We start from the raw sequence: 23,613 nt of genomic DNA on the forward strand, positions 1-23,613 counted from the left end.
TTACATTGTTTATTTACCTTATTTGCTAGCTATAGTATCAGCATTATAATATCATATAATCATAACAAACAACTGTAGTAACAATTGTCATCTCATATATAAAATGAAAATCACCTACAAAGCTGTTTATAATCCCAAGTCACTTGTTTTAGCTTTCTTCATATTCTCATCCTTTAAATTTTTCATAAAGAATTTTAAAGTGTAATACCACATTTCAGTGTCTTAATAAGCTTTGGTCTATTTGCTAATTGGTAAAAATACTTTGAGTCAGTAAAGACCCATGCCAGGCATGCCAGTGCTAAAGGTGCCTGTGTTTAATCACCTTACTGTACTTGGAAACACATTGTTTATTTAACATTGGAAATACATTTACGCTTGTATTGATTTATTCAGGTATATGTACAGGTAGTACATCTGCTAAATTCTGATGAGCTGAATGCAAAGTCTTGTTGCTATTCTGGTTCTTTACATATGTTCAAATTACATGTTTTGAAGTTGGCAGTTTATAAAAACCTAGCTGCATGTTTTGAAGTTGGCAGTTTATAAAAACCTAGCTGCATTTATTGAGCAAACATTTTTTCATACTCCAGTGTTCAGAGCACTTCATAGCAAGAGTAGAAATGCAGAAACTATCAAGTTTCCTTCCTGTTGAAGAAATTTACAAAAGTGAAATTAAACACACAGAAAGCATTTGTAAAGCAACATAAAAACAAGTGTGAAATAATCAGATATGAATTCTATTGTTTTCAGGTGATTTACTTGTTTTTAAAAGAGTGTAAAAGTTTTCAACAAGTTGTTAATTTTAGATTTTTAATAAAAAGATCAATGACTTATTTCTAGGAATTAAGGGAAGTACTCAAGGAACATGAATGGATGTACACAGAGGCTTTAGAATCTTTAAAAGTGTTTGCGGAAGACCAAGGTAATTATCTGTTCTGTGTCATTATACAAAATTCATACTTCCCAATATATTATATTTTAGTAAATAAGAAAATAGTAAATCTTTTAGCTAATAACCAGAGAATGGGATTGTATGAGATGTTAGAGACCAGTTCCCAAATGCTTTGGCCTGTTCTTTACTGCAGTGTGGAACGAAACAGTAAACATTTTTTTCTGTTTGGCTAACTTTGATAGTCAAGTCTGCTTATAAAGTACCATGTTTTGTGGAGTACAAAAGAAACGGGTTTTTTTTTTACATTTTAACAGCTCTTAGGAAATATCTTAAATTGCTGGTGTCTTATAATCACTGTAATGTAGTTGTCCTAGCCTGCACTTACATGAATATCAGAAGTGTCAGAAGTGTCAGAAACTTATAAGATGGGTATCACTGACATGGAAGAAAGTCCCTGATCCCATAGTGAAACATCTTTAACTTTAGGAACCAAGGGGTAGAGAAGTAGTGGGGAGGAGCTGAATCACACATATTTAGTAACATCCTTAAGTAGAAATCAAATAGACTAGATCTTAATTGCAAAGCCAGCGTTTTAAAAGGCCAACACAATGGCTTTAGGTTTTTTGTTGTTTTGTGTTTTTTTTTTTATGAATTATTTTAGGAAATGCTGTACAACAAATGCTCTTGATGGCACAGAGAATGATATTGTGTGGAGAAAAGAAAGCCACCAATATCACCAATTCTGAGTCTGAAAAAAAAGATTCAGGAGAGAAAGATTATGAATGTGAAGAAATGTGAAGAATATTCAATTTATTTTGCTTATTTTTTAATATGTGTACAAGAATGAGTGTATGATAATATGCAAGTCTAAAAGCTCTTTGAGTAAGTAAAACAAACATTCTAAATAATAAAATACTGTGTTATAGATTAGCGGTTCATATTTCTTGCGGTTCATATTTCTTACTGGTACATAAAATAACAGTATACCTTCAGTCACAGGCATCTTAGAAATCCACAGAATATGATAGATTAGTCAGTGATAAAGTAGTGGTGCTTTTTAATAATATATTTAAATGATTTTTAGTAATGATGAACTTAGAATAGTGGAGATGGGTGATGGAAAAATTCATTATAATATGGATAGTTTTAATTTAGGATGAGCATTATTTTTGCTACACCCAACAGTTTTGGCCCCAGGGGTGGGGGTGCTTAGTAACATCTGGGACATCTTATGTATATGCAGCTGCCATGTATATTCTCAGGATCTTTGATAGAAAATGAGGATTTACACCTAATTCATTAAAAAAAGTTGTCACCTGTTTTTGAAACTACTTATTTCAACTCATTGTATAACTTCAAATTCTATTTCAGTATTTCTCTTTAAAGTATATCAAGATTTAGCAGTAAATTCTGTATTGAAAAAAATTGAATACTTGTTTAAATATTTTTTCTTATTTGAAGTTTTATATCTTTATATTTAATTTGTATCTTTCTAATGTAGTTATTTTTGTCTTTGTACACAGATATGCAGTATGGTTCACCAAGTGAGTTTCCAAATGGAAAAGAAGTTTCTTCAAGAAATCAAAATTATCCTAAAAATGCAGCTAAAACAAAACTGAAACAGAAATGTTCCATGAAACCACAAAATGGTTTTAACAAGAAACGTAAAAAAAATGTATTTAATCCTAAAAGAGTTATTGAAGACTCTGAATATGATTCAGGCTCCGATGTTGGTAGTTCACTAGACGAGGACTATAGTAGTGGTGAAGAAGTGATGGAGGATGGCTATAAAGGTAAAATTCTTCACTTCCTTCAAGATGCTTCAATTGGTGAACTTACTTTGATTCCTCAGTGTTCTCAGAAAAAGGCTCAGAAGATAACAGAACTCCGGCCCTTTAATAGTTGGGAAGCTCTGGTAAGGCTACATTCTTTTTTTTTCCCCTGTGTGTGTGTGTTTAATTCACAGTACGGTTTATAGTCAAGGTGTCTTCAGCCCAGGGAAGCATAGATGGGTGGCCTTATCCGGTGTAGAGTCAAACATTATTTTCATTCTAAACCAATAGTATTTCAAATAGTGTCATATGACCTAATTTTGAATGAATTAAGGGGTGATTTTCCTGAAAAACCCCAAGCTGATTGGCTGGGCATACTGTCACTCATTCTTTTGCATAGAAACTTGGTTCATTTCACTGCAGAAGAAGAAATTAGAGCTTACACTTAAGAAGGAGTTGTTTGCTAGCCTGTTCTGACTGTTACTGCTGAGACGCCATGCAGAAAGCAAGAATGTGGCAGAAATTTTACTACGACTACTTGAAGAGCAATAGCAACGTCCAGGGGAGCTCCATGATTCAGAATGCCAGCCTGAGTGCTTTATGCTTCACCACAAAAGAAGCAACTGTTTATTTTATTTTTCTTTTAAAAGTGACAGCTCAATCCCTAATATGTTTTTCTTGGTTAAACAATGCGGCCATTTTATGGAGTGTAGCAGGCTACAGCGTTTTTAATTGGAAAGATAGAAAAGTGTGTGGAAGCCTAGAATTCAAGCATTAGGTGAAGGGAAGGCGTAAGCACTGGTAAGTACACTTTGGATGATTCTTTTCTGGAATTTCACTTCCTATAAGCAAGTTGTATCTAAAATACGTGTATTTTGAATTTTATAAATATCAACAGCAAATCTTATTCATACAGAGAAATATAAGAACTCTCTCTTTAAAAGTTTGCCTCATCTTTTTTGAAAATGTGGGCTTTTATAGCATGAATTCTAAACAGGCCCTGCTGTGAAAGCAGTATGGATGATTTTTTACAGCTTTAGAATATGAAGTGATTCTTGATGCTTTATAAATTTTTAGGAAGTTTTATTCCCTAACTGAGGGAGTAAAGTTGCTTTGTGATTAATTTTATACTTGGGGACAAATCTATATGAATCTAAGTTCTCTTGATGAGTATCTTGAAGTGGCAGGGTGGAAGGTCCCTGAACAATGGTTGTAAATAGCATTTTTTTTTAAATTAAAATATTTGAAAAATATAGAAACAACATTACTAGTATTTCATCGCTTTAAAGATAAATACATTCGTTTTGCCTGAAGCCTTTGCTTTTTCCAAAGAACATCTGTCAAAGCAGGCCCTTTCAGAACTTGTTCGGCTTTGCCTAAGTGATTTATTTGTTAAAGTATTTGCTGAAGGGCTTTCTTGTTCTTCTTTTCTTCCTTTTCTTCTTTCTTTTAATCTTTAACGGTCTCCTATGTTATTGCAGAATTGGGTTGCTCAGGCTTGTTGGGATTCTAATTTATTTAATAAGGAATGCAATTATCTGCAACAGTGTGTTTAGTCACTGTAACTACTTGCCCACATATAGTAAAAGTAAATTATACCAGAGCTATATGTGCCAGCTGCTTTAAAAAATATTCAGCAACTTAACATGTGGAAAGTGTATTTCCCCTACTAATTAATTGGCATAGTTTAAATTAGTCTTGACATGAATTTGGAGATTATGCATTATCTACTTAGACCTTCTATAGCATCTTGCCCTCTTTTCTAAAAGTTGTATAACAGACTATTTTTGCTAGCCATTCATCTAAATGTTGATTATTTTATGTAACAGAAAGTAAACTTGGCAGTTGAGTTTAGCAAATAACAGGGCTTTGCTATTCTGAAAAAGTTAGCAAATGTAATTTTATGGTAATAAGCAGTTAAAATTAGCAAGTCAGTGTATGAGCTTTGAGTCTTAATTTGTTTAGAACTTTAAGCTTCTACTTTCAGTTACTTCAGAATTTTGAATAAGACTGATTTAAAGATCAGTTTAATGTCTTAAAATCATCTAAGGAAAGGTCAATATAATGTATGTTTTGGTTAAAAAAAAACCAACAACTATATAATTAACTCCTTCCCCATTAATCAGAGAGGCTTGCTAATGTACCTGTGAACCACTTCAAAAAGAAACAAAAGAAATAGCATTTACTTTCGTTTTCATAGCTACTGTTTTTAGAAATTCCTATGAGAATTGGTTGAAATTTTAATTATATTCCTCAGTCATACTTTAATGAAAACTACAAGGCATTATAAATTAAGAACAATGTACAAATGTCTAATTAACTCTTATTATTGTTGACACTTATTTTAGTCTTAAGAATTGGGGAATTTAGCAGAACTTTTAACTCAGTATTTCATTACAGTGCATACTGAGCCAACAAATCAAAGTATACACATATATTTTCATTATGATTTTTGCTAAAACAGAAGTCTCCGTAACATTGGTAGGTGAAATGTAGTCATTAGTATTTCATCATGTTATTTTATTATAAAATTAATTTAAAAAAAAATTAATTTGAATGTGAAAATTATGTTAACAGTGCCTTTTAAAACAAAAGGTGAGGAGTTGTACATTATGACTATGACTTTGTCAAAGAATTACACTTTTAAAAAATTTAAATACTTTGAGATATTCCAGTCACCCTTATGAGGAAAATTTGGTTAACAAAGTAAGTTCATCATGTAAGGGTATTTATGTTTTCATCTTCATACCCTTTTTAAACATCAGAATCTGAAATATTGTTTGTCAGATTTTCTTCATAATTTTTCCATTTCTCTTATTTTTCTGCTTAATAGCGGTAAAGTATGTACTTATGGTAAAAAACCACATCATTAAATCATGTAGACTTTGGAAATATAGCCAGCCAGCCAGAATGTCATGAGTTTAAAAACATGTACTGTTAGTGTGGTAAAATTGGGGGTTTTATTCACACATTTGGTGGCATCAGTTCACCAACTACTTCCTGAATTTTTATCCAGCTTTGTGCAAAATAGGGTGGAGATGCTATTATCTCTATGATAATTTTATTAGGTTGCATCTTTATACTTTAATCAAAATAGTATACTGATCAAATGAAGATTCACGAATAGCTCATTCATAAATAGCTCAACCTAAAAACTCTTTGTGTATGCATTTACTTCCTTAACATTTAGATAAGCATAAATGCAATTTTCTTTGATTGTTAACCAAGCACCCCAGGTTTAGCTCCTGTGGAAGCCCTACACCTCATTGTGCTGCTCCCATCTGCTAGTAACTTAGACCACAGGTTTTCTTTTTTGCTTTATCTTCCTGGTGGTTATTGTAAAATGTCTATCTAAATTTGTCACTCAAAGCGTGGTAATGTGTGCTACTCCCTGATAGGGTGGCTACGGTAAAGTGTGTAAGATTACTGTATTCAGGCTTTGTTTCATTTTTATAAGTTTGATAAATATTTATTTTAAAATTATAAATGTGTTTTGAGGCTGCTCCCAGGTATTTATAGTATTTAGGACTCTTATCCTCAATAATGTTACTTAGGTGGTGAATTAAATCTGCTTTTAAACAATTTCCCACTTCCTATAGAAATTCAAAATTATTTGTATTGTAAGAGTGACACACGGTGGCAAGAGATAGGTACTTCAGTTTGTGACTGTTTTAAAAAGATAAAGGCCTTAAAGTAATACTTGACTTTTTAATAGAGAGAGAGTAATCAGGGCCATGTTGATGTTCTTTTTTCATGTAATTATCCAGGTAAGTAGCAATAATTTTTTTTTTCTTTTCTCCCCCTCTGAAAAAAATAGCTTTATCATTTTTTGAAGAATGATTTGTTTTCTTTGTCTAAAATTGAAACAGTACATGCAGGAACAAAGAAGAAAGTCAAGTTCAGCCACATTTCAAAGATCCTTGCCTCTTAAGACTTTATTGAGCATTCATCTGTTTATGCATATGTTTGTATATTTCATATTGTGTAGTTAGGATCGTATTTTCTATGCTCACCAATAACTTTAGATTTACTAGTAGATCCCGCATTTACAGAGTACTTTGTATTTCTTAAGTCTTGTTTTAGTGAAGCTAAGTAACTCGCAGGATTGTTAAATGCTTTTCGTCTTCAGAAAGCAGTAACATAACAGTAGAGCGTTCCCTTTCCTCAGGGGTGGACTCCCGCTTTCCCTGCCACACACACCTAATGATGAAAATATTTTGGAATAAAAAGTTGGGATTTTTTTTTAATGTTTTTTTTATTATTATTTCTGCATGTATTTAGATTAACAAGTTAAATAATTCTACAGGCTTGTTCTCCCTGAAAATCCATATCCATCCCCTTCCCCATCCTATTTCCTGTACTACAGATAACTGCTTCCACATCTTCTGTCTGATTCTTATCACTTCCATATCTCTAGGTAATATAAAGATAATGCTTTCTTAAAATTTTTCAGTTGCAGGTCTTATCTGTTGACAAGACGTAGACATAGGATTGTGGTAGGATTAGCTCTCTCCTCACTGTCTGTCTCACCTCATATGCCCATTTCCCATTGCAGTCCTGTCGATGTGTTAATAATGTGGTAATTTTGAAAGTCACTTTTAAGTGTCTACATTGTTAGACTATGCAAATGCCTTTCATAGCTGTGTCATGTAATATACTACATAATTACTTTTTTTCCTTGCTCAGCATTTTGTTTTCCCTAGTTAATAGTTGCTTTGGTTTTTCTGTTTTCTTAGTTTTGTATAGTTATTACTTCAGCTCTAAACTCTTCCCTAGTTGTCTGAATTTCCCTTCAGTTTTTAGACACTTCAGATATTTTATCAATTTCATCTGCTTGAAAAAGTCTCTTCTGGAGTCTTATGACCTGCTCTGGTTTGGACTGGTTGCATTATAGCTGTGTTATTGGGATCTTATTTCCCCAACATGCTGAGGAATCTTGTTTTTCTCTCTTTGTGTTGGATCTCTTGTTTAGGAATTCCATTCATGCCTCTTTATTTATTCCCTTGGGTTTGTAAATACCATACTAGAGGGTGAGTGATAGTGGAGCTAAATGACCTGGTTTTGAATCCTAGTTCTGACATTTTCTAGCAATTTACATGACCTTAAGCAAGTTCTCTCTGTTTCTATATTTCTTCATCTATAAGTGGGGTGTAATTATGGTACTGACCTCTAGAGAAGTCTAAGGATTAAATAAGTGCCCGTTCAATTGTCTGTCTCTTAAAAAAATGTTAGCTGCAGATATCCACAATATTTTGTGTTGGAAGTATTGTATGTATTATTAGTGAAATGTTAAGAAATGTTTATAGTTTTCTACTCATCCCCCAGTATCAGTTCTAGTCATATTGAGTCAAATTTTTTGGATTAAATCATTTTTCTCTCTCTTTTTTTTAACCCCCGTGTGCTTTTAAGCAGATTTTTGACTGGTTACCCACAAAATATTGACTACATTTTTCATCCTCCCTTTGGTAATTTGACAAATTCCTATCCAGTAAGATGTAAGCAGAAGTATACTATGATTTTTGGAAAGTGTCCTTAAAGGAGCTCTTCTTCCTGTTGGTTGAGATGTCAATGTGATGTTGGGAACTACATGTTGAGGATATTGAAGCAACAAAGTAGAAGAATTCTTGATTTTGGAATCACTGGAGTGCCCCCCGGGGTCTTCATTTACATGAGAAATCAACTTATGTTTTCTTTAAACCCCTGATGTTTTGGGTTTACTATCACACATAACTGAATCTAGTTCTAGCAAATTTATCAAACAATAAAACTTTTTTCCTTGAAAATCTGTCTGCTGGTGTCTTACATTCATGGACAGTGTATCACTCCTAGATAGATCTAAATCCTAAACTAGCAGCAGTAATGTGGACCATCTCTTATGTTGGTTGGCTTGTATGGAAAGAAGGGTAAAGAGAGTGGGAAGCCTCAGGGAGTTGAGTTTTGAAACTATGACTTCAAAAATAACCAAAATGTCAAGTTCACTAAAAGTCTGAATCAAACTGTTGCATCATCGTGAAATAAGAGTTGCTTTTTGCACACCCCTTCGTTGCCCTTACAAGAATATCAAACATAAAAAAATTAGAGTACTATAATGAACCCTCACGTACTCATCACCAGCTTCAGTTACCAGCTTATGTTGGACGGAGCTTGTTTCATCTATCCTTTGCGCTCCGCTCCCCCACCTTCCTGTAATGTCTTTGGTGAAGGAATTGGATCATTTGTTCTACAGCTTCTCAGTCTGGGCTTTTCTGGTTATATTTTCTGTGAAATTGGAATTAGGATTAGACTTAAATGCTCCCAACAGTACTGTTACATGGTTGTTGATGTGTTCTTTCATCAGGACATGGTAATGTCTGTTGTTTTTTGTTTTGTTTTGTTTTTTAATATATGTTTATCTCTTACTTCCCTAGGTTCTGAATTGATCTTCTCTTGAGTCAGAACATTTCTTTCTGATTTTTGGCCTTATTACTCTGAAAGGACTTCCTAGATCCTAGATTGGTCTCCTTGTAAAACGTACCCACGAAATTTTGTTTTTTCCCTTGTAATACCAGTTGTTAACACTTAAAATTGTATATTGCATATCTTTCCCAATGACTATAAATAACACAAGGACAGGGATTATGGCTATATACCAGGTACCTTCACCAGCCAGGGTAGTACTTAACAACAACAAAAATTCAATAAATGGCGATTGGTCACAGAAACAAGGTGTTTTGTTTTGTTTTGTTTTGTTTTGTTTGGGGTTTTCTGGTTTGTTTGTTTTTTCTAACTTTTTGTTTTATATAGGAGTATAGCCGATTAACAGTGTTGTGGTAGTTTCAGGTACACAGCAAAGGGACTCAGCCACACATATACATGTATCCATTCTCCCCTAGACTCCCCCTCCCAGCCAGGTTGCCACATAACATTGAGCAGAGTTTCCTGTGCTATACAGTAGGTCCTTGTTGATTATCCATTTTAAATATAGCAGTGTGTACATGTCAGTCCCACCCTTCCCCCCATGTTTTTAACTTCTGTTTTGTTTTGTTTTGGGAGTTACTAGTGTTGTTGAAAAGAGTGTAGCCTTTGGAATCTTTTTATCCTGCTTTGTGACCTTGAAAATTGAATCTTAGTTTATTCATCCAGAACTGGTGGACTGATCTTGCAGTTGTTGTGAGGACTTAATAAGTTAGTGAATAAAAGACATCTAGTAGTTTCTGGTACATACAAGGCACACAGTATACGTTCCTTTTTTTTCCCCTGGTTATTCTTGTTGGTTCTCTCACACACATATCACAAACACATACACATACCCCACAATATATAGGAGATTGGGGTTTTGGCCTATAATTTTGGGGTTCTATTTAAAAATGAAAATATTTTAATTAAAAATTCTAGTTGAATCTCAGTAAAGTCTTCAAGGCACTGATTCTTACGTACCTTGTTTTTTATCTGTAAATCTTTTCCCTGAAAGGTACAGAATGGGAGGTTACATTGTGATTACGAATGTTGTCCTTGTGAAAATATAAAGTAGTGCACAAATAACTTCATATTTCACAATGCCGTTTTGTGACATGCTAAGTTTTTGGTTTGTTTTGTTTTTCCTGTGGTACAATAATAACATGACTGGAATAGATTAGAAGTTTCATTTCTTACCAACCTACTCTAGGTTGGATATGAAAAATATGTGAGTATAAACTGCATTTTTTATGAACTTTTCTTAGTATGCCCTCTAAGTATTGAATTTCTATTGCTTGAGCTTCTCTGTGAACTTAGAAATACTGTGTTCACAGGGATTATTCAGAGTTGTTAATGAGATTCTTGTCATAACTTGAAAGAATATGCTAAGTGAGATATCATGAATCAAAATCATGTGTGGTTTTATCCTAACAGATGGTTTTAGTTTAGTTTCCTTTATTCTGTTCTGGATTATGGCATTTTTCTTTTTGCCCAACAAACAGCTTTCAAATAGCTACTGAGCTTTTTTCTAATCCTTTACACTAAAAATATTTTTTGTACAGTTCTTCAGGGTATATTTTTTTTTTGCTATCTGTGTTGGAAGATTCTAATTCTGTTACACCTTTTACATTGTGATATATTCAATATTTCCTTTAGAAAAACAAATACATGCATTTTGAAAGAAATCATGAGTTTTTACACAAACCCATTTATCCAAGTCTCATATTGAAATTGATACTATTTTTAAGTTTTATCAAATTATTGACTTGATGACAGTTAACTTTTGATTCACGCAATGTCTTTCCAAGTAATAGTTTCAGTTTAGGGTAGAATATCAAGTGACAAATAATAATTGGAGCTTTGAAAGCTTGAGGGGTTGTGCTTTGATGATAGGGAAAAGTATGTTTTAGGAAAATTAATCTTACAGTCATTTCATATGACTATATGTCATATTCATAGAAAGTGACAAAAATGGAGGCAAGAGATTTAGTATACAGTTATTACATTTCACAGTATTACCTTTGATAATAGACATTAATCTGAGGTTTTGGAGACAGAACTTGATAGGAGACATTAACAGTTACTTTAGAGTTTCTCCCATTAGAGAATAGCTTATACCAGGATCAAGGTAATAAGCTTAGGATTGTAAATTTTGAGGGGAGGGATATATTTTATTTCAGCATGATAAGTTTGAGGTGACAGTGGTATTTATCAAAGTGAACTGTGAGAATGCAAATCCAGGTTCTCTTTGCATGTGATTAAGGTCATTAGTAAAAGTTTAAATTAACAAACTTTTTTCCCTCACAAAGAAAGAGATTGAGATTAGCTCTCTGTTTACTAGATTTGAACTGTTAAATTATTTTTCTTTTCATGCCATAGTTCACAAAGATGTCCAAAACGAATGGCTTATCAGAAGATTTGATATGGCACTGTAAAACACTGATCCAAGAAAGAGATGTAGTTATAAGGCTTATGAACAAATGTGAAGACATTTCAAATAAACTGACAAAACAAGTTACCATGCTCACTGGAAATGGAGGTGGATGGAACATAGAGCAACCCTCCATTCTAAACCAAAGGTAGTACGTGCTGTATGTACCTATTTATTGTTGTGTCTCAGTTGTGTAAAAATTTTGAATTTATTTCTGTATCATGCCTGGGGAACTTAAATGTGGAAGTGATAGGAAAACTAATGTTAAAAGGGAAACCCAAGGTTTCCTATAATGGCACATAAGTGGTATATGAATTGTTTTTCATTGATCCCCACCCCCTCCCCCAAATCAGGATATTTTACTCCATTATCACATTGTAAATTAGAGGGAGCAAATATTATGGTCTTACCTAACCTATGTTTTCTTTGTCTGATGATAGATAATTTCATATATAATCACAGAAGCTGAAAAGGTGGTTTTAGCTACCTCTTTACCTAATTTAGTGCTTCAGAGAGTCAGCTGCTCAGTGACATCAATGTAAAATTTTGTCTTAGTTCAATTTCTTTTTAATCATAAATGAAGTGATTAAAGTATCCTATATATGTGATTAAATGTTTTAGATGCTTTCAGAAGCCCAAATTTTTTAATCTTTTTGAGGTAAAAACATAAAAATTAAAAGGACACTTTTATTAAATAGATTATGTAAGGAAAAATTATAAAAAGCATATTTATTAAAAGTATATTCCCCAAACTGCTACTATCAGTAACATACCTTTTCAGAATTCTTACAAAAAATAAACACTAAATTATTTCACTAAAAAATTTGTTCAACAACCGGAACGTATTAAAATGGCATTTTGTAATTGTGAACACCCCTACTTTGCATGATGTTGGTATATGGTGGGTGGGAAGTTGTTTTGAACTTTTTTAAAAGTTTATTTTTAAGTTGTCTGGGAACTTAGAACTGTTCAGAATGCTTCCTTTAAAAATAAAGGTATAAAACTGTTTACTGTGATAATACATACAGAAACAAAACATGGAAACAAACAAAGTTTCTAAGATCAGAGACTAGTTAGAATGATTTATGGTATATCCATACTCTGCAGTGTTATGTAGTTTTTAAAATGAATTATTTCTGTTCAGAATATTTCTGATAGGTATTTAATAAGATTAGCACTAGGGTCTCATTAAAAATTACTTACCTTAGTTGGTGATTTTATATACTTATGATATTTTTCTAAGTTAATGATCAAAGCATATTTGCTGATCATTGGTTAATTAAAAGTCAAGATATGAAAAAATCAAGATATGGTTACTGGCCTTTAATAGTAAGCTACAATCTTTTCTGTGCCCTTCTAGGGTGCTATGGGATGGTGTAGGGAAACGTGATGCAGTTCCCACAAAGAAGCTCTTTTCTCTGTTGCATAGAAAGAACTATGACCATGTCAGCAAACTCATCTCCTAAAAGTGTAGTTGGAGCTGCTCCTTCTTGTTCTACAGCATTGGATATGGGGAGTTCTTCACTCTACAAGACTTACCCAGTTGAGTCTACTTTATCATAATTTGGATTTTAAAAAATCAAGTGCTTTATTGCATCACTTAAAAAATTTCTCTCTTAAACCCACATCTACAAAGTCCTGTTACTTGTAAATAGTATGATCAGGTAATAAAGCTGTCCTTTTCATTAGACTAAGGATTTTTTTTTTAATGAAATATTAAACAGATGAGGAAAATAGTTTGGGGGTTTTTTAGGTGCTTTTTGGATCTAGTCCAAAGTACAGCTTCTGAAAACCTGTATAGATAGTCTCTTTAGAGTTTATTTAAATGCACTTTTAGGGGGTGAGATTTGTTGTCTTGGTTTTTGTTTTTAGCCAATGTAAGTTGCACAAGCAACTTGCAGATTTTTACTTGGTATGCAGGCCAAGCATAGTAGTGGCTTAGGATAGAAACATTTAAAGTACTTTCCTTGCCTTAGGAAAGGATTTATTAGCACAGAGGAAAATATTAAACTATTCCAGTGAATAAGCTGTTATGCTTTTGCTTAACAGAACAAATTCTTTGTAGTAAAGTTTATTTTGAAGCAAAATTAACTATTTTCCAATTAGAAGTTTATAAGAATTATAACAGAAGAAAAATAGCCTTTTAGAGATAAAAGAAATACAGACATACTGTAACTCCATTAAAAATAAAGTCTTTGCAAGGGAAAAAATTCTCATATGTATCTCAAAATCATTAAATTCATAATGTTTATCTTTAAATGTCAAAACTAAAATTACCTTAAGTTAAAATATATTACAGTGAGGGAAAAGTTAAAAAAAAACCATCTCAGTATTTCTCCTATTTTACTCCTATCATAGATGTAGCCATCTCGCAAGCTTTAGCAGTTTATCTAAAATTTATCAGCTTTAAACTATTTTAACTGAAAAGGTTTCTCACATGTTCAGTATAAAATAACATTCAATTATGTGTGTCCTTTTTCTGGGCTAAGTCTACGAAGGTTCTCCTGATCTTGTTTATCCTCAGCTTGATAGGATGATTCCATATCCGGGTTCTAAACAGCTGCTGGGAAACCATTTGACAATGATGTGAATGCAGATCAATACCGCAGATGTGATTTAACTAACTCAGAGTCCTACGATACAAATATTTTAGTAGTTTGGTACTACTGTTAGTACAAACTGTTACTATGATAGTATTTTCAGCATTCATGACATACTTAAGGGACATAAATTTTTGATCAACTAGCATCCCTAATCTGTTTCATATGAACTATTTCAAAAAGTTTCTCTAGCCCTCTATTTCTGCATTTTAAAGTGAAATTTAGAACATTGTACAATATATACTCTCATTTTCTATTTCAGGCCTTTCTCAACTGTCAAAATAATTTTGATACTAGTTTCCTCTGACAGGAAATTTAAATCCAATTTAATTTACACTCTGAAAAGAAATCATAGTAACTCTCTCTGGAAGTTTTTCCCCCTAGCAAAACAGGTAGCTTTGAAATAACGTGCCACTTCATTTTCTTTCATGATTGAGGTAAGAAGACCTTTAAAGATATTTATAGTCCCCTATTGAAAAGAGATCATTTACCTAATTCAAATGGCCCAGGCTATAGTTCTTACCTTTTGGATAACCCTGAGCAGATTACATTCTTATCTGTAAACTAGTGGTTGGGATTCATATGCAGTCACAAAAATTTTTAGGAAACTGTTGAATATCAAAATTAATGAAAGGTATGATTGTATAGCAGCTAAATATTAGAGCCTGGTAGAGAGAGAATATAGTTGCCCTGTTTTAAAACTTGTCTTAACAACTAAGTTGGAAAGGTGTTTGCCAAAACTGCATTTTCAATGATCCTTTTGCTTTCCGGAGAAAGGATGTGTTATGGGCAGCACGGTTGTTATACTAAACAACAGAAACCTATTTGTAATCTAGATAAATCTAACAGAGGAGCAAATACACACAACACATACACACTTAAATTTTTAAAACAAATAAATACTTCAATATAACAAAGGTATTTAATGTCCTGATCAAAATAGCTACCATAGCTGCCTTGTGAATGTGGATGAAACTTTATTTGAATGAAAAATTCAGTGTAGTAGATGCTTCTCAAAATTTCCCCATCACTTTTAAAAATTTTATGTATAGTGAAGTATATTTTAATTGTTATACTCGCATCTCAGCATGTGTTGGTGATGTAGAAATTCAGTAGCTTTTGTTTGCTAAGAATATTTTTTGGCTATTTGTGATAAATTTACGTTGGGATAGCAAGTGATGTAATGTCTTATCAGGTTTCATCATTTTCATGGAATGCGAACGTTAATGTGTGGGGGGTGAGTAAGGCATTCGGAAGGACTCAGGAAAATAATAGAAAACTCTATTTAAAAATAGAAAGTTTTGACTGTAGAGTGGGTGGGTCAGAGAGAGAAAACGTTCATGTTTGCTCTTTAGTGATTAAGGCCTGAGCTCTGGATCAGACCTGGATTGAGTATCCGCTCTGTCACTGCAGACATGGATTTGAATAGCTGTGACCTTGGGCAAGTTAGTAACTTCTCTGAATGTCAGAGAGAACTTCTTATCTGTAAATGGAGATGGTGATAATAATAGTATCTACTTTCTAATGTAAGTTAAATAAAGTAATAATGCATGTAAAGCCCATAGTATAGTGTCTAGAATTCCAATATTAGCATTTACTCTATCAGCATAGTAGAATTTATTTGGATCTGAAAATTAAAGTATCTATGATAATATTCTATTTATTATTACTTCTGTAGCGACATAGAAATTGTATTGGCCAAGAAGGCAAAGACATTTTAAAAAATGAACTGTAAAGACGTCAGCAATACTGCTGATTTTTCCTACCTATATTTTTATTTTTTTCAGAGAAGAAATGTTTTATAGATTGCACACTCCTCAGTTGAAACATGGATTCTCATTTAAGATGGATATCTTTCTACCTCACCTCTTTGATCCCTGTTCTAATTAAAGTGTCTTGATTTCAGAATTTGACCCCTTAACCATTTATCATACCCATAGCTGTGTCCTGACCCCTTCCCTATGTGCAGATAGGATGTGTATAACAGGAAATTAAGGGGACAGGATAAAAGCTATAGAGTGCAAAGCATGGCCTTGTCCTAAGTTTTTATGTTAATGTGGGGTTTATGCTGCCCTGGTGAGTATAAGAATAAGCTTTTGAGTGAGATAGACTTTCTGAGTTAAAATCTTAACTGTAAGACTTTGTAGCTGTGCAGCCTCAGGCAAATTACTGAGTGTCAGGTTTTTTCATCTGTTAAAATGATGATAATAGCTACCTTTATAGAATAGTAAAAGATTGAATGAGGAGATGCTTGAAAATGATATTTTTGTATATCTGTATATAATTGATGTTCAGTAAAAATAACTGCTGTTAGTTTTTAACCCCTTGAACTTTTAGAAAAAGCTGTTGTTTTCATCCATTATATCCCTTCCATGTTACCTTCCAAGCAAATAACTCCCAGGGATTAGTCTGTTTATGTGTTCACAAATTAAATAAGACTTTTGACATTTGCCTGCTGCTTTCTACTCACTGATATTTATTGATGCCTAGCAAATTTACATTTATACATAGTTCAAACAAATATATGCATACATACATGCTCTAGAATTATAATTACTAGTGACATTAGAGGTGTTTGGCATTCATTCAGAAAGTGTTTATTAAATCAGCCTGGCAAAGTAGCAGATTATGCATTTGTTTCTGTTCTCATACTTTCAATTCCTTAGTGTGCTAATGTTCAAATCAGTACAATGCGTTTTTTTAGAGTTATAAATATTAGCTTAGTAATATATTATCATAGTTAATATTCTGATTGTTTATGGAATTAATTTGGTGGCATTCATTACATTATGACTGAATATGAAAATTTTTTTGTAATTCTTATTGCCAGAATCAATAAATACAGAATGAAATTTGAGATTTTTTTAATATGTATTATGTTTTGGGCTCATTTTCTTAAATAAATATAAATCGCTTTTAACAGCAAATTAAAAGGTAAGACTAGACCTAGATACTTCAGGTTTTTTTGTGCAATGTAAACCTAAATCTCTTCTCAGGAGACTAGTAGAGGAAACTAATAGAAGTATAAGTCTATAATATTTGATAACTCTCTTTACCAGTTTGTCACTCAAGCCCTATCAGAAGGTTGGTTTGAATTGGCTGGCATTGGTACATAAACATGGACTTAATGGCATTTTGGCAGATGAAATGGTAAGTAGGTACTCTATTTCTAGGGTTTATCATTAATAGGCATCCTTGCTGTCATTTAGAAAATGAATATTTCCCTGACCCTGTTAGTTTGCTGCTCTTACCAAAGGATAACCCCTCTCACTCCTCTCAGTTTTTTATTACCTATCTTAGTTCTAACCTCCTTACTTCCCCCTCAAAAATGAAAATAGGTTTTTCTGCCTTTCCCATCAGATTAATAACTGTGTTTTTAAAATTAGATGTTATGTAAAAATACACAGGAAAAAACCAAAATCACACATAATCCTACCACCTTTAAGTACTATTTTGGTGTATATCTTTTTCCAGAATATTTTCTTTTGTGTGTGTGTATGTGTGTGCGTCCATACACATATATATTATACTAAAAGAGATTTTATTACATGTGCTTTTCTATAGCGTCCTTTAAAATTTATCATAGATACCTGTCCTTGTTAGAAGATAAATCTACACATTTATCATCACCATTATTTCAGTCATTTTACTTTTATTAGATGTCTCTGAGTTTCTGCTCTTTTCTGAATCACATTTTACTTGAAGGTAAGCTTAGGAAGTTCATTACAGCCAATAGTCCAAGTATAGTCATGTGGAAACTTGACCTTTAATCTAATCTTTACCTTCCTTCCTCCAGCTATACTTTTTTAAAAGTGTTTAATAAAAATGAGTCATATTCAGTGGAGAAAATGTGTATTGAATATAAATATACTGCATTGTGTATTAGACTTCCAAAATAAAAATTAACAAAGATAATAATCCTTGTTTTCTAGCTAGCTCCTAGTAAAATAATCTTTAGTTTGTGTGTGTGTGTGTGATTACGATGTTTTTATTTTTTTAACATAAATACATAATTTTATTTCTTTTCATTTATTTTCAGATCTTAATTGGAGTATAATAGCTTTAGTTTTTTAAGACAGTTCCCACACATACCTCGTACTGTCATTAAAACAAAGATGCTATTTATCTATAGAAAAGTGAATAATATATGCAGAATTTTAAAATAGTTAGAAATTACATATAGAATACAGAATAGTGGAAACTGAACTTGGAAATCAAATCTGAATTCTGGGTCCCAAATTTGCCTTTCATGGGCTATCTGGTCCTTATCAAATGACCTAATCTCTCAAAGCCAATATTAATAAAACATAAGTAATTCCTGGATCATAAGGTTATATTTGGTATCAAATGAGATATATTGTGTGAAACTGTTTTTGTAACCTGTAAAGTTCAGTATTTATGATAAGGTAGTGTCTCCTAGGGCTTCCCTATCAAAATATTAGACAAGGTGGCTTAAACATCAGAAATTTATTTCTCACAGTTCTGGAGAATGGAAGTCTAAAGTCAAGGTGTTGGCAGGTTTGGTTTTTTTTGAGGCTACTCTTCTTGCAGATGGACACTTTGCTGTGTCCTCACATGGCTCTTTCTCTAGGCACATCCATCTCTTCTTTTAAGATAGGGAAGATGGGTCCCCACCCTTGTGACCCTATTTAACTTTATTTATCTCTTTAGAGGCTCTATCTCCAAATATGCCCTAACATTGGGAGTTATGGCTTCAACATGTAAATTTGGGGTTGGGGGCAATTCACTTCCTAACGGTTGGCAATGTTTCACTCTCCTGAGGAGCTACGTGTCCTACACTTTTTTTTTAAAATACATTATAATTTACTTGAAATAAAATGCACAAATACTCAGCTTAGTGACTTTTAACATACACGTATACCCATGTGTCTGCCTCTGAGATCAACATTTCCATCATCCCAGAAAGTTCCCTCATGTTCCTTTTCAGTCCTTACCATCACCACTATTCTGACCCCTATCACCATAGAATAATTTTTTTCTAACTTTGAACTTTAAATAGATCCATACAGTAAATACTGTTTGTTTCTGGTTCATTTGGTGCATCCTGTTCTTATATGTATCAGTAGCTTTTGGTTTTGGGGGGTTTTTTTTATTGGCTGTGGTAATTCATAGTATAAATATGCTGTAATTTGTTTATCCATTCTCCTGTTGATGGCAGTTTAGGTTATTTCCAGTGTGTGGCTATTATAGTAAAAACTGCATCAGTATTCTTACCCAAGTCTTTTTGTGGACATAGGCTGTCATACGTTGTGAATATATTCTTAGGAGTAAAATTGTTAGGTAATAGGATAGGTGTATGTTCAACTCCAGTTAGTCGTTAGAATATCATTCTCCATATGGTATGTGTTAAATGGTTGCTTTATATTAACAATTACCAAAATTATATCCTTTATTTGCAAGCAGAGGTCTTCCATATTAACCTGTATCACCTATTACCTAGCAGTTAAGATACATCCTACTCTTTAAACTAAGTTTTAGTATCACTTAGAGATTACCATCTGTTTTATGTTACTGAGAACTAAAAATATAGTAGAAATTCTCATAGAGTTGCATTATGTGGGGAGTCATAAATAAAACGAGAAATATGCTTTTTCCTTTCATTTTTCCAGTATTTATTTGGGTTTTTGTTTGTTTTTAAATTTAATATGTTGTCTTTTAAACTTTTCACTTTAGGGCCTGGGAAAAACTATTCAAGCCATTGCATTCCTAGCATATCTCTATCAGGAGAGTAATAAAGGTCCTCATTTGATTGTTGTTCCAGCATCAACTATAGGTTTGTAATACTGTGGACAACTGTACTTGACTGAATAGTATTTTATACAAGGGGAAGAAAATCTGTGTGTGTGTGTGTGATTTCTTAGTTTGTGGAGGTGTATATTCACTTCTGTGGTTTCCTTACACTTTTCCCCTCTTTGCATATTATATTTGATTGTACTGGGGAAAATAACTCCAATATAAGTCACTTATTCAGCTTATAAATTATTATAGATCAGGTACCATTTGATAAGATCATTTATTTTCATAATACTTTTAAATTGTTTTAATGAGTAACTAAGAGAAACTAAGTGCTTTTAAATTTATAATTAAACATTTACTAAGTAAGAATGTATGCGACTCATGCCCACTCGAATTACTGTTTCATTCTTTCACAATTGATTGGATGTAGACTAGAGTAAGAGAATGTTTGTATGTATGAACATTCCCAAAAAAATTGGAAATTAATAATCACACTATAGGGACTTCCTAGGTGACGCAGTGGTTAAGAATCCTCCTGCCAATGCAGGAGACACGGGTGCGATCCCTGCTCTGGGAAGATTCCACATGCCGCAGAGCAGCTAAGCCTGTGCGCCACAAGTACTGAGCCTGAGCTCTAGAGCCCATGAGGCACAGCTATTGAGCCCATGTGCTGCAACTGCTGAAGCCCAGCGCCTAGAGCCCATGCTCTGCAACAAGAGAAGTCACTGCATTGAGGAGCCCGCGCATCACAATGAAGAGTAGCCCCTACTCACAGCAACTAGAGAAAGCCTGCGCACAGCAGCGAAGACCCAACACAGCCAATAAAATAAAGAAATAAATTTATAAAAAAAACACATATAAGTATAATGGTTGGCCCTCTGATCTTCGTTTTGATGCCACCTCCAAATCTCAAGTCATTTTAATCAGGAATAAAATTGTGAAGAGTCTGTCATTTTTAAAAATTATCTTCTATTATTTTATAAAAGAAGAATTTCTGGGTAGAACTTATCAGACTTTAGTGTTCATTTCACTGCACACGTATACCCTATTGTAGAATATGCAAGTAATGTCTCTTCTGTTTCACACAGATAACTGGTTAAGGGAAGTTAATTTATGGTGCCCCACTTTAAAGGTGCTCTGTTACTATGGTAAGAATATGTCATTATGCTTTTAACTTCGGAAACTTCTTTAAAATCTTAACGTATAGTAAAATACAATAAATGCAATCAATATGTGTATCATTTTTAAATTCTAGGTTCTCAAGAAGAACGTAAACAGATTAGATATAATATTCATAGTAGATACGAAGAATACAACGTAATCGTGACCACGTAAGTATTGAGAAAAAAATTTTTTGGAAAAATAATTTTGTACAGCCACCTAATTTTTTTAAAAATGTTTAAAAAATATTGGTAGTAAAATGAAGGAAAGTTTATGCTAAGAACTATGCAACAAAAGCAATAAAATGAGTTATGTTGAATTCTCAGGCATTGTTCAGTTTGGTGTATAATACCATGATAGCAGTGTTTTATTAATTCTCTAGGAAGTCGTGATTAAGAGAATTCATGCAAAATTCATCTTTTTAATAAAATGGACTCCATTTTCATATATAGTCTTGTACTGCTAGCTGCTAACTTATTTCTTGGATTCACTCTACTAGTTAAATGTAGTGGCATTATGTTCTTAACAGAAATGTCTTAACTTCATGTTCTTTTTTCTGCTGCTAAATGTAACAGTTCATAAAGCAAAGTGTAATAACTGCAGATTATATATAAATTGTACCCAAATTGGCCTCTTCCTTGAAGTGTAGAAATTGTCTAATTACTTTATAACATAAATCGTCTTTTAACTGCATATTGCAGCTTTGTAACTCGGTTACATGTACATCAATAATTATTGGATGTAAGTACATTAGTATTTATTTGAGTACCAGCTGCATCTAGTGGTATCTTTCAGCTACTGGCTATTAGAAATATATAAACAAAAATAATTTTTCAAAGCATTAAATCTCACATGAGTCCATGCTCTTAAAGGTGTAATCTTAGAGACTGTTTTTTCTTTTGGTGGCAGGTATAATTGTGCGATCAGCAGTTCTGATGATCGCAGTCTGTTTCGTCGGCTGAAACTGAATTATGCAATTTTTGATGAGGGCCATATGCTGAAGAATATGGGCTCCATCCGCTACCAGCACCTTATGACAATTAATGTAAGAGAGTGTTCTGTGAATTTGTCCAAATATGATAAAATTTCAGATTATGTATTTTTTATACATATATATAGTATTTTATATCAGGGACCTGCAGACTTTTTCAGTAAAGGATCAGATAAGTAAATACTTCATGCATTGTGGGTCATTCAGCTTCTGTCACTTATTCTTTGCTGTTTCTTCTCTGCTTTTTTTTTAAAAAAAAAAAACTCTTTAAAAATGTAAAAACTATTCTTAGCTCATGAGCTTCAATTTGCCAACCTTTGTTCTATAGGATAAACTTTATGAATATCAGATATAATCTATCTTCTTTCATTGCCTCATAAAAAAGTAATGTGGGAACACAGGTTACCTACTTAAAGAGGCTATTTTTACACATTCTGTCTTAAAATACAATAGATGATAAATTACTTATCTTTTATCACAGAATGTTATATTACTAATAATGGTTTTAATTCCCCCCCCTCACCCCCACTGAGGGGGATAAACAAGAAGGATATGGATCTTTAAAAAAAAATTACTAATCTGAAATTTACTTTTGTTTGTAGGCGAATAACCGTTTGCTGCTCACAGGCACACCTGTGCAGAATAACCTGTTAGAACTCATGTCGCTGTTAAATTTTGTTATGCCACACATGTTCAGTAGTAGCACCAGTGAAATACGAAGAATGTTTTCTTCTAAGACAGTAAGCATAAATTCTTTTTTTTTTCTCGGATATCTTACTTTGTGTTTTACTCAGACCATTTTTCTATTTTGTCTTTTTTTTTCTTGTTTTCATGGGACATATGTGCTATGAAATAAGTTTAAGTAGTTGATATCCCTGTATTTGGATGAGTAGGGAAGTCAGCCGAAATACAGTGGGAAATAAATTGGTGATTCCTGTAATCATTGTCTAAAAGTTCTGGTTTTTAATATCCTAATTTTCTGAAGAATACAATTTTAAATTCGTGAATAGCTCAGATATATAATATGGAGAGAGTTTGATCATTTCATCTTTATTAAAATTAGGTAAATTGTAGCATTTCTTTATAGATAAAATAAAACTGGGTAAAAGTAGAATATCCAGAAAATTCCTGTAGTGGGAAATGTGTTTTTAATTAAAACTGCATACATTAAAAAATAGCAATTTTTAAAAGTCTCAATAAAGAAATCCTATTTAGAAGAAAATCTGGTTAATTTTTTCCCCATTGCTTAGAAAAAGTAAGAATATAGTTTTCAAGAACTCTCATTTTCCAGTACAGCAATGTTTATGTAGATTCTTGACACTCTCCCAAATCACATGTAATTTGCGAGAATTTTCTGTGATAATCTACTGCAAACTGACTGCCTTTCTAACTCTCACTAATGTATTCCCTTCCACTTGATGGGCTAGCAGATCATAGGATATGGAGGATTCCTTTAAATCTTAGAATAAAATTCCTCTTTTCCAAAATTAACAGGTTTTGACTAGGAACTGTCCCATTTCTGTAGACCATACAATTTGCATCACCTGTACTAGCTTTCTTTTGGGCCATTTTCC

General features: G+C 32.8%; 1 protein-coding gene across 6 annotated transcripts in view; it reads left to right on the plus strand.

Annotated features, from left to right (window-relative positions):
• SMARCAD1 (SWI/SNF-related, matrix-associated actin-dependent regulator of chromatin, subfamily a, containing DEAD/H box 1) overlaps window positions 1-23,613 on the plus strand; it is a 72,263-nt gene that overhangs the window by 40,588 nt on the left and 8,062 nt on the right. For 5 of the 6 annotated variants that reach the window (XM_057727260.1, XM_057727264.1, XM_057727261.1 and 2 more), the window contains 9 exons: window positions 841-922; window positions 2,416-2,807; window positions 11,479-11,678; window positions 17,190-17,280; window positions 19,825-19,924; window positions 20,976-21,035; window positions 21,143-21,218; window positions 21,958-22,093; window positions 22,642-22,779. In XM_057727260.1, coding sequence (XP_057583243.1) covers window positions 841-922; window positions 2,416-2,807; window positions 11,479-11,678; window positions 17,190-17,280; window positions 19,825-19,924; window positions 20,976-21,035; window positions 21,143-21,218; window positions 21,958-22,093; window positions 22,642-22,779 — 1,275 coding nt within the window. Of the gene's footprint in view, window positions 1-840; window positions 923-2,415; window positions 2,808-3,104; window positions 3,466-11,478; window positions 11,679-17,189; window positions 17,281-19,824; window positions 19,925-20,975; window positions 21,036-21,142; window positions 21,219-21,957; window positions 22,094-22,641; window positions 22,780-23,613 lie in introns of those variants that run through there. The other variant, XM_057727265.1, reaches the window with a different exon arrangement.

The sequence above is a fragment of the Hippopotamus amphibius genome, chromosome 3 (genome assembly GCF_030028045.1).
Source record: "Hippopotamus amphibius kiboko isolate mHipAmp2 chromosome 3, mHipAmp2.hap2, whole genome shotgun sequence".
NCBI classification, from domain to species: Eukaryota; Metazoa; Chordata; class Mammalia; order Artiodactyla; family Hippopotamidae; genus Hippopotamus; species Hippopotamus amphibius.